General features: G+C 41.9%; 1 protein-coding gene across 1 annotated transcript in view; it reads right to left on the bottom strand.

Annotated features, from left to right (window-relative positions):
• The window catches only part of cfap161 (cilia and flagella associated protein 161), a 44,611-nt gene extending 39,993 nt beyond the window's left edge, over positions 1–4,618 (bottom strand). The window contains exon 1 of the mRNA XM_059952635.1: positions 4,502–4,618. Within this exon, the coding sequence (XP_059808618.1) occupies positions 4,502–4,570 (69 nt within the window). The 5' untranslated portion in view covers positions 4,571–4,618. The remainder of the gene's footprint in view (positions 1–4,501) is intronic.
• Between the last annotated feature and the right edge of the window lie 8,719 nt (positions 4,619–13,337).

Below are 13,337 nucleotides of genomic sequence, written 5' to 3'. Positions count from 1 at the left end.
TCTTTTTTGTTGTGCCGGATAATAGGCCAGTCATTAAGACTAATCCCACGGAACTAAAGGGCCTGCACCAGCAAGGAAAGAGAATTGTCTAAGTAACAGGAAAAAGAGAGGAAAGCATTAAAAAGATGTTTTTGAACTGCAGACAAATGTACAATGAAGTTCCCCAAAATTATTGATTCTGGCTTTTCTTAATGTATATGACTTGGAAGAACAAAACTGCTGTTTCTATAAAACATGGACCTACTGTATAATGGACTATGAGGAGGATTCTAATAGTGATGTGAAATGGGCAGGTATGTTAAATGCTAGAATTGTGAAGTATTTTTGGTAGGAAGAATGACAAGATGCAATATAAACCAGTATGCAGAATCCTAAAATGGGTACAGAATCTGAGAGTAGGTGTGCATTATTCATTTAAAGTGGTAGTTCAGACCGACAGTGGTTATAAAACAATGAATCCTGATCTTTATAAATAGAGCCACAGAGTACAAGAATAAACAAGTTATAAAGATTCGCGGGTTCTACCACAATTGGATCATCGTGTCTAGTTTTGGTCATCACATTTCAGATATGATGTAAAAGCTTGAGAAACTGTACAGAAGAGATTTGCCAAAATAATTCCATGAATGAGAGTTTGGATATGAGTATGGTCCAGGTCATAGTGAGAGTGAAAAGGCATCTGAAGTTAGAGATGTAATCATACCCACAAAAGCTATGGCACAGTTTGTACGCCATTACTGATTCTGATAAGAATCAGAATCAGGTTTAATATCACCAGTGGATGTCATGAAATTTGTTGAATTTGTGGCACAGGATAATATAATACATAATAAAAGAGAAAAACAGTGAATTTTATTTATAAATATATATAAATAAAATAGTGTGTGTGTATATATATAGTTAAATTTTAAAACTAGTACAAAAATAGAAATAAATAAAGTAGTGAGGTAGTATTCATGTTTCAATGTCCATTCAGAAATTGGATGGCAGAGGGGAAGAATCTGTTCCTGAATCATTGAGAATGTGCCTTTGGGCTTTTGTATCTCCTTCCTGATGGTAGCCCTGAGAACAAGGCATGACCTAGGCGACGGGGTTCCTCTTTGAGTCACCGCTCCTGGAAGATGTCCTGGATACTATGTCCCACGATGGAGCTGACTAAGTTTACAACTCTCTGCAGGTTACTTCGATCCTGTGCAGTAACCCCTTCCCCCCACATTCCAGACGGTGATGCAGCCAGTTTGAATGTTGTCCACAGTATATCCGTAGAAGTTTTCAAGTGCTTTAATTGACAAGCCAAATCCCCCAAAAACCTGTGCTGATCAACTGGTTGGTGTATACAAGGACATCTTTAAATACAACATTCAGAGGTTCCCACCTGCTTCAGAAAAGGCATCAATCATATCTGTGCCCAAAAAGAGCACAGTGAGCTACCTCAACAGCAATTGCCTGGTAACACATCTACTGTGATAAAGTGTTTTGAGGGTTATGTTGCATTTCCTGCCTGAACAAGGTCCTAGACCCAATGCAGTCTGCCTACCGCCAAAACAGATCTTCAGCGGAAACAATCTCACTAAGGCTCTCCACTCAACTTTGTAGCACCTGGACAATAGCAATATATTCATCATTTATTGATTACAACTAGATGTTCAACACCATCATTCCCTCACTATTAATCAATAAACTTCAAAGCCTAGGCCTCTGTACCTCCCTCTACAACTGGATCCGCGACTTCCTTGTCAGGAGACCACAGTCAATACAGATTGATAATCACATCTTCTCATCAACGCTGGTGCACTCAAGGATGCAAGGTTAGCTCACACCTCTGCTCTCTCTACACTAATAACTGAGTGGCTAGGCACAGCTCAAATGCTATCTATACATTTACCAAAGACACCACAGTGGCTATCAGGATCTCAAATGGCAATGCAGAGGCATACAGGGGTGAGAAAGATCATCTGTTTGAGATGCGTGTCACCTTAACTTTGCACTCAACATCAGCAAGACCAAGAAACTGATTATGTTCATCAGGTAGGGGAAGTCAGAAGAACACACACCAGTCTTACTGAGGTGTCAGTATTGGAAAGGATGAGCAGCTTTTGGTTCCTGGGCATCAACATTTCAGAGGATCTATCCTGGGCTTCTACAGAGAGCATCCTATCTGGTTGTATCACTGCCTGGTATGGAGGCTCTAATGTGCAGGCTTGAAAGAGGCTGAAGAATGTTATAGACTCAGCCAGCTCCAACACAGGCACAAGCCTCCCCACCACTGAGGACATCTTCAAAGGGTGGTGCCCTAAGAAAGCGATGTAGATACACAGAAAACCTACAGCACAATACTGGCCCTTTGGCCCACAAAGTTGTGCCAAACATGTCCCTACCTTAGAAATTACTAGGCTTACCCATAGCCCTCTATTTTTCTAAGCTCCATGTACCTATCTAAAAGCCTCTTAAAAAACCCTATCATATCTGCCTTCACCACCGTTGCCAGCAGCCCATTCCACACACTCACCACTCTCTGTGTAAAAAACTTACCGCTGACATCTCCTTTGTATCTACTCCCCAGCACCTTAAAACTGTGTCCTCTTGTGGCAACCATTTCAGCCCTGGGAAAAAGCCTCTGACTATCCACACGATCAATGCTTCTCATCACCTTATGCACCTCTGTCAGGTCACCTCTCATCCTCCGTCACTCCAAAGAGAAAAGACTGAGTTCACTCAACCTATTCTCATAAGGCATGCTCCCCAATCCAGGCAACATCCTTGTAAATCTCCTCTGCACCCTTTCTATGGCTTCCACATCCTTCCTGTAGTGTGGTGACCAGAACTGAGCACAGTACTCCAAGTGGGGTCTGACCAGGGTCCTATATAGCTGCAACATTACCTCTCAGCTTGACATCCATCATTAAAGTCCCTCACCCTCTGAAAAATGACACCTTCACATTACTACTTTCAGCGAGGAGATACAAGAGCCTGGAGACCCACATACAACATTTTAGGAATAGTTTCTTCCCCCGCCATCGGATTTCTGAATGCATGAACACTACCCCGCTATTCCTCTTTTGCACTAGTTATTAATGTTGATAATTTATAATTATTTTAGGGGCAATTTGAAGTTCCTGGATGTCAATATCTCTGAGAATCCAGGGCCCAACAAGGAAAGCACAACAGCAGCTATATTTCATCAAAAGTTTGAGGAGATTTGGTATGTCACCAAAGTTACTTGTAAATTTCTGCAGATGTACTGTGGAGAGCATTCTAACTGGCTGCATCACCATTTGGTGTGTGTGTGTGGGGGGGGGGGGGAGGGTGCGGACAATGCACAAGATAAGCTGCAGAAAGTTGTGAACTAAGTTAGCTCCATCATGGGGACTAGCCTCCCCAGCATCTAGGAACAGTGCCTCAGAAAGGCAGCATCCATCACTAAGGATCACCATCACCCAGAACGTGCCCTTTTCTCATTGCTACCATAAGGGAAGGGGTTCAGGAGCCTGAAGGTAAACACTCAATAATTCAGGAACAGTTTCTTCCCCTCTGACATCAGATTTCTGAATGGACGTTCAACCCATGAATACTACTGCCCCAAGTTAGAGATAAAATGTCAGAGATGGGGTTATTTTACAGGATTAGGGAGATAGGGTACAAATTAAGTTTATAAGGTTACAGAGACAAACCCAGGGTTAATGGATCAGTCTGAGAGGTAGAGTTTATGGGAGAGAACTGGATCTGAGAGAGCAAACACGAGGAAATCTGCAGATGCTGGAAATTCAAACAACAACACACACAAAATGCTGGTGGAACACAGCAGGCCAGGCAGCATCTATAGGAGAAGCACTGTCGATGTTTCGGGCCGAGACCCTTCATCAGGACGAAGGGTTCCACCAGCACCTTGTGTGTGTTGTTGTTTGAATCTGAGAGAGTTGTGTATGAATCAGGGGAAATCAGAATAAGATTTAATATTATTGTCATTTGTTGTGAAATACGTTGTTTTGCACATTGAAATACATCATTTTCAAAACTATATATTACAATAATATATATAGAATTAAATAAGGTGCACAAAATATAGTGAGATAGTGGAATAGTGAGGACATGGAAATAAGGTTGATCAGTTGAGTCAGCAGGTAAGTGTTAGAGGAATAGGATCTGGGGTGGTGAAATACGGCTGGCTGTTAGGTCCAGGACTGGCTGTAAAGGGTTGAAGAGATAGGAAAAGCAAAATAGAATTGGAATTAGGCAGTTAGGATTAGGGCATAGGGTTAACCATAAATTTAGAATTATGAACCTAGAATTGGGGTTAAATTCATAATATAGGTCAGGAAAAAATCAGGTTGAACAGATGTGGTTCGATCATTGCAATAGTGTGACGCTCTTTAATCGGGGGAAAGAATTGAATTGGCAAATTCAAAGTTAGAGTCAGAGTACTAAAAGTTAGAGTTTGGGGAATCGTCTCAAGATTCGTCATAAACTAACAGGAATAGTGGGGAGGGCTCGGCTTCCTCACCTGATCCAAGGCGACGTCCTCAAACCAGTTATGGAGCAGCACCGAGGAGCTGTACGTCCTTTCGCCCATTTCGCTCCACAGCAACCAGGAGGCCGGTCTGCCGAACTTGGCAGCGTCCTGTCACCATGGCAACCGACTCGAACGCGCCCTTTGACCCGCGCTGGGACTGGCTTCCTCCGTTGCTAATGGCGACGGGTGCTTCGGGCCTCGGCGTGTGATGCGGCCTTCTCTCCAGCTGCGGTCCAGGATATGTTCCCTTCGGAAACCCAACAGCTCGGAGAATCCTGCTTAGTAATCACCGGAAAGTTGTGGGATTCGTTAGAATGCAAGCTGCGCACTTTTATTTTTGTATAGGCCAGTTGTAGTTTATTGGCCTTCATTGTTTTGTCAGATTCTGTAATTGTATGTAGGCTGGTGAATTAATACGGCTCTGGCATCTCTTTTACTCCAGCATAATAACGAACTTGGCTGTGATTAGATTGATACCAATACAAAATATGGAAATATTCTTTGGTAAAGGAGGGTATGAAGCAAAAATGGGTAAATTATATTAAACCAGAAATTAGTCACGAATAGCTGAATGGGTTATTTTCCTAATCTCGCCTATTGATTTAATGCAAGCAGCATTTTAAAGTTAATAACGTTTCCTCCCTCCAAAGTCAGTTTATCAATGGAAAAACTATTTTGCATACCAGTCCAGGTGGGATCTAACCAAAACTCTGCACAACAATTGTTGAACTACACGTCCTGTCTTATGATAAAGACTAACGGTTCATTTGCCTTTATTCTCTACTAGTTTTCAATGATTTCATTATTCAGATATACAAATCCTTTGGTTTCTCACAAGTCTATGACTTGTGGCATTTAGAAAATATGCAAATTTATTTTTCTCTCTGATCCACATTGAATAACTGCAACCCTTTGTTATTGGTTTTCATGTTGCACAGATTTTACCAGTTATAGTTCTCTATCTACAAAATATAGTGTACTTCTCAGTGAGGACTACATTGGTAACATACCATTAATCTCTATCTCCACTTCCTAACCCACAGCTTCCCAACCTAGGGTCCACGGACCCCTTGCTTAATGCTAATGGTATTGGTTCATGGCATAAAAAAGGTTGGGAACCCTTGTCCTAACTAATTCATTCAAAGAATCCATTTAGTGCAGCACTGCTGAAGGGTCTCAGCCCAAAATGCTGACTCTTTATTCCCCTTCATAGATGCTGCTTGACTTGCTGATTTCCTCCAGTATTTTGTGTATGTTGTTCAAGATTTCATCATCTGCAGAATGCCTTGTGTTTACAATTAGGGCATCATCTTAACAGTGTACAATGAACAAAAGCAAATGTAGAAAAATGTCAATCTGGCTACAGGCCTTATAGTGGATACATTAAAAGAACAAATGAGCCCTTTACCTATTGTGTAGCAGTATGATTTTAAAAAAGTAATGCAGAATGTAAACCCCTTCTCAAATGATTAACTGAATGGATAAAAAGATGAAAGTTGGAAAAAACTGCCAGTTGTGTAGGCCGCCTATGAAACCAGATACGGAGTAGATAGACATTTTTGGTCTTGTTCTCTAAGAAAAAATGTAGGCCTAGATGTTCCAGTGTAGCTTCATTTATGCATCAGGCATAGTAGCAGTAGTCTGTTAATTCTGTTTTGGTCTTACCCCTATAAATGCTAGTAGATGCCTTGGCCATTTGAGAAGTGTAGGGCTTGGCTGATTGAAATTGGAAGGGAACCATGTGAAAGATCAATGAGATTGCTAGGAATGGCCAAGATCGGAGTTATGAGATGGGTGTATAGGATCAAATGGTGATGGTGGCAGGAGTTGTTGGAAAACAGCAAAGTGGTTCTGAATTCTTAAGCTAATGCTTCCTTAGAGAATGGAATGAATGTTGTCTAAATTGGTTTCTGGAATAAGATGGTTTTATGAGGAATTGAATGGGAGGGGTCAGACTCTTTTACTAAAAGAGACAGTATCACAATAAAATGTACACAACTGCAAGAAGGTTTAATAAAATGGCATCTGATAGGGTGTTGCCATAGCAGGAGAGTCAGAGTAGGTGGTCACCGCCTTGGAGTGACAGGTTATTTGGGACTGAATGACAGGAAATTTCCTCACCCAGATAATGAATCATGGGGAATTCTGTGCTGTTGGATACTATGGGAATTGGGGACTGGGTGGGAAAGTAAAGATCAGCTATGATAATAAGTGAAGGAGTATGCATGTTGACTGCTTCTGATCCTATTGGTTTATTGGTTATTTAGTGCCATGAATTAAATGCAGAACATATAATTTCTCTTGCTGTTCTGTATTTAACCTGATAATTTTATCAGTTTATTTATCCGTTTAATTGAAGTAAAGTAGGAATAAATGCATGATTAGTTTTCCACTCATCATTGAAAGACAGGAAATCTTACAATACTGTTCAACATCTGATAGAGTTAGCAATGACCTTTACATTATAAATGTGTCAGTGTCTCTAGGGGTGCTGAAGAAAAAGTGACATCTTATTCTGCAAAACCTCATAAGTGGAGCTTCGTACTGTCAAACTGAATGAAGACATAAAGGCTTTATCTTGGTAGCTCAGGAAACCCTACCCCATCATTGTGGGAAGTTTATCAGAATTGTTTCAAAGCAGCAAATTGTCTAAAAGCCCCAGGGGAAAGCAAAAGAAATGGTAGGCATCGGGGTTTGTGACCAGCCTTGCAAATTACTGTAGATATTGCTATTTGATTTAAAGAAGGGAATTTTGCTCCACATCTCTTCTTTATACCAAAGTTGATCTGGAAAAGGGAATATAAATTTACATGAAATAGGAATTTATTGTAAATAAAGTGACACATAGCTGGAATCTGATCAGCTCTAGAATTGAAATAATTTGCTGTGGCAGTGCTCCCTTTTTCCATGAGAGCTGGTGATGTTTAGGAAGTTTTTAATTCCAAATTAGAGATAAGATGCGTATTCATTTATTTATTTAGAGATACCGTGCCTAGAGCCTCTTCTGGCCCAATGAGCCACACCACCCAGCAACCCACCTTTTTGATAGTAGTCTAATCACAGCACAATCCACAATGACCAATTAACTGCATATCACGCAATGCAGGGAGGCACATGACACACTTCTGGTCAGCTCTTCGAGTAGTTTCATTTATGCTAGAGAGACTCGAATAATAAAAATGCACTTTGACATAATGAGGTTACAAAGGGATATAACTGGGTTAGGGGAGGGGAAAACATCTGGCAAAAGGAACATAAAAGGGAAAAAATGTGAAATTGTCCATTTCATCAAGACAATTTTAAAAAGGCAGAGATTTTATAAATTTAACAGTAGTATGTAGGTAAAGCAAGTAAGTATGAAAGCTAGCAGAATCCTCCCAGTCACATTTCTCTGTGTCCCAGCAACATATTTTGTGTCACATACCTAGGAGGACACAGTAATACAGGAATTACTGCTGTTGCCACACAATTCCAGTGCCTGGGTTTGATCCTGACATCCTGTGCTGCCTGTATGGAGTGTGCATATTTCTCCTGTGTGAGATCCCACTGCATGCTCAGGTTTCTTCCCACGTCCCAGTGACTTGCTGACGAATGAGATTGTTCCTGTAAAGTGCCCCTTGTGTAAATGAGTGGCAGAAAAACTGAGGGAAGTTGATGTGCACATGAGAAAAAAATCAATTTCAGAGAGATAATTGGGGGAAAAGGACTGATGGGATTGCTCTGAGACCCAGCATATACTTAATGGGCTGAATGGTTTCCCATGTGGCAAGGAATTGTGAGAATGCCCATCAACTCCCCTTTATATCCATCTGCCCCTCCAATATGGCAAGCTATACTTAGCCTCACAGACATAAGTGTAAAGTGAATAGGGCAGGAGGCTAAGCACACAGCCTTGTGGTGCAGCAGTGCTGATGGTGATTGTGGAGGAGTTGTTGCGAACTGAGTGGGGTCTGTAAGTGAAGAAGTAGAGTATCCAGATGCACAAGGGGGTATCGAGGCCTAGGTCTTGGAGCTTATTGATTAGTTTTGAGGTGATGACAGTATTGAATTCTGAGCTGTAGTCAGTGAAGAGCATCCTGATGTATTTATCTTCACTGTCTAGTTTTTCCAGGGCTGAGTGAAGAACCAATGAAATGGCAGCTGCTGTTGACCTGTTGTGACCCTTGGCAAACTGGAGTGGATTCAAGTCACTCCTCAGGCAGGAGCTGATATGTTTCAAGACCAAGCTCTCAAAGCACTTTATCACCGTCGGTGTAATTGTCATTGGACGATAGTCATTGTGGCAGATTACCATGTTCTTGGGCACTGATATGACTGAATCCTGCTTGAAGCAGGTGGGTACCTCAGACTAATGAAGCGAGAGGTTAAAGATGGCAGTAAACACTGGAGCCATTTGATTAGCACAGGTCTTCAGTACTCGGCCAGGTACACCATCTGGGGCAAATGCTTTCCACCTTCCTGAAAGATGCTCTCACATCAGCTTCAAAGACTGAAATCACAGGGTTGTTGGAGGCTGTGGGATTTCTTTCAGCTGCCTCCAAGTTCTGTCAGTCAAAGCAAACATAAAAAAATTGAGCTGATCTGGGAGCGAAACCTTGTTGGCTTTGCTTTGTAGAAGGTGATAACACAGCTCTCACAGCTGTTGAGCATCCATCTGTGATTCAGGTTTGGTCAGGAGTTGCTACTTCAGATGTGAGATGGCTTTCTGGAGATCATACTGGACCTCGTGTACATTCCTTGGTTGCAGACCCGAATGCCATCAACCTAGCCAACTGCAGATTGTGGATCTCTTGGTTCATCCAGGGCTTCTGGTTGGGGAGCACTAAATAATTTGTGGCAATCCATGAGTGTATTTATAAAATCTGTGACATACTCATTCAGGTCCTCTGATGAGTCCTTGAACATAGCCCAATCCACCAACTCAAAGCAATCCTCTAACCACTTCTCTGCCTCCCACAACCACCTCTTTGTTGTCCTTACCTCTGGTGCTTTGCTCTTTAGCTTCTGCCTGTAGGCAGGTAAGAGAATGAAAACCAGGTGATCAGATTTCCCAAAATGCAATCTCAGGATGGAATGGTAGGCATTCCTCGTGGTGGTGCAGCAGTGGTCAGGGTTGTTGGGAACCCTGGTACTGCAGATGGTAATTAGGCAGAGATTTCTTCAAACTAGTCTGATTGAAATTCCGGGCAAGGATGAGAAAGGCATCGGGGTGTTACTTGTTTCTGAACCTGGTGGTTTGGACCCTGAGGCTCCTGTACCTTCTTCCTCATGGTAGCAGCAAGAAGAGAGCATGGCCTGGGTGGGGTGGGGGGTGGTCCTTGATGTTGGTTACTGCTTTCCTGTGACAGCGCTCTGTGTGGATGTGCTCAATGGTGGGAGAGCTTTACCTGTGAACCTGTGATGGATTGGGCTGTATCCACTACTTTTAGTAGGATTTTCCATTCAAGGGTACTCATTTTTTTGTAACAAGCCATGATACAAGCTGCCAAAATACTCTCCACCACACATCTATAGAAATTCGTCATCTTTTTTGATGAAATGCTGAATTCACACAAACTTCTAACGAAGTAGAGGCACTGTTGTGCTTTCTTCATAATTGCACTTATGTACTGGATCTAGGACGGATCCTCTGAAATGGTAACACCAAGCATTTTAAAGTTGCTGACCCTCTCCGCCTCTGATCTCCTGATTAGGACTGGCTCATGGACTTCCAGTGTCCTCTGAAGACAATAATCAGCTCCTTAATCTTGCTGGCATTAGGAGGTTGCTGTCACGCTACTTAGCCAGATATTCAATCACCCTCCGCATTGCTGATGTGTCACCATTTTATATTTGCCCTATGACAGGAGTGTTGGCAGCAAACTTCAATATGGCATTGGAATTGTGCTGAGCCTCACAGTCATAAGGATAAAGCAAGCAGAGTCGGGTGGGGAGCGAAGTGCCTGCCTTGCGGTACATACACCTGTGCTGATAGAGATTGTGGAGGAAATGCTGTACCAATATGAATTGACTGGGGTCTGCAAGTGAGAAAATCAAGAATCCAGTTGCACACGAGATATTGGGGCCAAGGTCTTGAGGCTTATTGATTTGAAGAGGTGATAGTATTTGATACCAAGCTGTAGTTGATGAAGAGCATCCTGATGTATGCATCTTTGCTGTCCAGATGTTCCAGGATTAAGTGAAGAGCCAATGAGATGGCAGCTGCTGTGGACTGTTGTGCTGGTAGTCAAATTTGAGCAGATCCAAGTTGCTTCTCAGGCAGGTGTTGATATGCTTCATCACCAGCCTCTCAAAGAACTTCATCACAGTGGATGTATGTCCTACTCGATAACAATTGAGGCAGGTTACCACGTTCTTCTTAGGCACCAGTACAGTTGAAGCCTGATTGAAACACGTGGGTACCTCAGTTCAAAGTTTAAAGTAATTTTGTTATCAAAGTACATATATGTCACCATAAACAACCCTGAAATTCTTTTTCTTGCAGGCATACTCAATGCATCCAATAACTAAAATAGAACCAATGGAAGACCACAACAAGCTAGTGGGCAACCAGTGTGCAAAAGATAACAAACTGTACATATACAAAAAAAAAGAAAAATAAACAAGCAATAAATATCAAAAACATGAGATGAAAAGTCCTTGAAAATGAGTCCAAAGGTTGTGAGAATAGTTCAAACCGCCAAAGCAAGAAATTAAATATATCAGTGAACACTCCAGCCAGTTGATCAACACACGTCTTTTAGTTCTTGGCCAGGTACTATGTTTAGGCCGGATTCACCCTCCTGAAGGATGTTCTTAAGTTAGCCTCAGAGACTGAAATCACAGGGTTGTTGGGAGCTGAGGGAGTTTGTGAAGCTCCTCCATGTTTTGATGGTCAAAGCGAGCATAGAAGGCATTATGCTCACCTGAGAGTGAAGTCTTGTCACCTAGGTGGCTTGGTTTCACTTTGTAAGAAGTAATAGCATTTAAGCCCTGCCACAGCTGTTGAGCATCCTGGAGTGATTCAAGTTTGGTCTGGAATTGTCACTTTGCCCATGAGATAGCTTTCTGGAGATTGCACCTAGGCCCCTTGTATCTTACTTAGTCTATAGAGCTGAATACCACTGATCTGGCCCTCAGCAGATCGTGGATCTCATCATTCATCTAGGGCTTCTGGTTGGGGAAGACTCTGAATGATTTTGTGGAGAGGCGCTCACCTAGGACTGTTTTTGTAAAGTCTGTGACAACTGTAATGTATTCATTCAGATCCTTTGAGTCCTTGAACAGGGCCAAATCCACCGACTCAGAGCAATCGTGTAGCTACTTCCTGTTGTCCTTATCTCTGGAGCCTTGCTCTTTAACCTCTCCCTTTATGCAGGTAAGAGAAGGACAGCCAAGTGATCAGATTTACCAAAATGCAGTCTGGGCCTTGAACAGTAGGCATTCCTTATCGTAGTTTAACAGAGCACAAAAACTGAAATGTTAGTGCCTAAGGGGACAGGTGTCAGAGTGATCACCTTCTAAAACTTAGTAAAACAAACACAAAATACTTGGAAGAGCTCAGCAGGTCATGTAGCATTTATGGAGTGGAATAAACAGTTGACATTTCGGGCCAAGACTCTTCATTAGAGCAAACATTTTGCATTTAGAATTTAATCTCACATTTAAAATCTACATTTTTTGGAAAAGATTTGAAGTGAAAGAGGTTGATTTCAGATCCTAAGGGATAGGTCTATTTTAAGAACCCTAAGAAATTTAAAATTCTACAACACAGAAAGCCATTTTACCCATCAAGCTTTTGCTTTTGATTGCCATTAGTTCATTTCAAGAAGAATCTGCTGACAGTGCTTTATGTATTATAAAGGCATGCAGCAATTTCTCCTGGAATACAGAGTCAGCGTTTTGAAATGAGACCCTTCATCAGGACCCCTTTGGGTCTCAGCCCTAAATGTCATTTCTTTATTCCTTTCCCTAAATGCTGCCTAACCTGCTGAGTTCCTCCCAAATTTTGTGTGTGTGTTACTCTGCATTTCCAGCAAATGCAGGTTTTCTTGTGTTTATGATTAGCAACTTAGCCTGTAGCTTTTACTAAGACTGTTATGGACATGGTACTAATAGACATAGGAACATATTATCTGGTCACAAGTGAATCAGACATGGTCCAGGTAAGACTATAACTGGGAAGCAGCTCAGCATTGGTCCTGAGAAAGCTGAAGAAATTTGGCCTGTCCCCTAAAACCCTCACTAATTTTTATAGGTGCACCGTAGAAAGCATTCTTCTAGGGTGCATCACAACCTGGTATAGAAGTTGTCCTGTCTAAGACTGGAAGAAACTGCAGAAGATCGTGAACATAGCCCAGCACATCACACAAACCAATCTTCCATCCTTGGACTCACTTTACACCACATGCTGTTGGAGCAGTGCTGCCAGGATAATCAAGGACAAGACCCACCCAGCCAACACACTTTTTGTCCCACTTCCCTCTGGGAGAAGGTTCAGGAGCTTGATGATTCGTATGGCCAAATTTGGGAACAGCCTCTTTCCAACTGTGAACAGATCCCGACCCGGATCTGGGCCGTACCTTCCAAATATCAGGACCTGACTTGCACTACCTTACTTACCCTTTTCTATTTTCTAATTATGATTTATAATTTAAATTTTTATTATATTTACTTTGATTTATACTCCAGGGAGCACGAAGCGCCGAATCAAATATCGCTGTGATGATTGTACGCTCTAGTATCAATTGTTTGGCGACAATAAAGTAAAGTATAAGTACAACAACAAACAGGAAGTGTGTCAATCTCAATTCTTCTTCAGGATGTAATTCAACTGCTTCACTGATAA

The sequence above is a fragment of the Hypanus sabinus genome, chromosome 28, assembly GCF_030144855.1.
Source record: "Hypanus sabinus isolate sHypSab1 chromosome 28, sHypSab1.hap1, whole genome shotgun sequence".
Taxonomy (NCBI): domain Eukaryota; kingdom Metazoa; phylum Chordata; class Chondrichthyes; order Myliobatiformes; family Dasyatidae; genus Hypanus; species Hypanus sabinus.
Note: the sequence above shows the minus strand (reverse complement) of the source record. Positions and strands in the feature narration are given on the sequence as shown.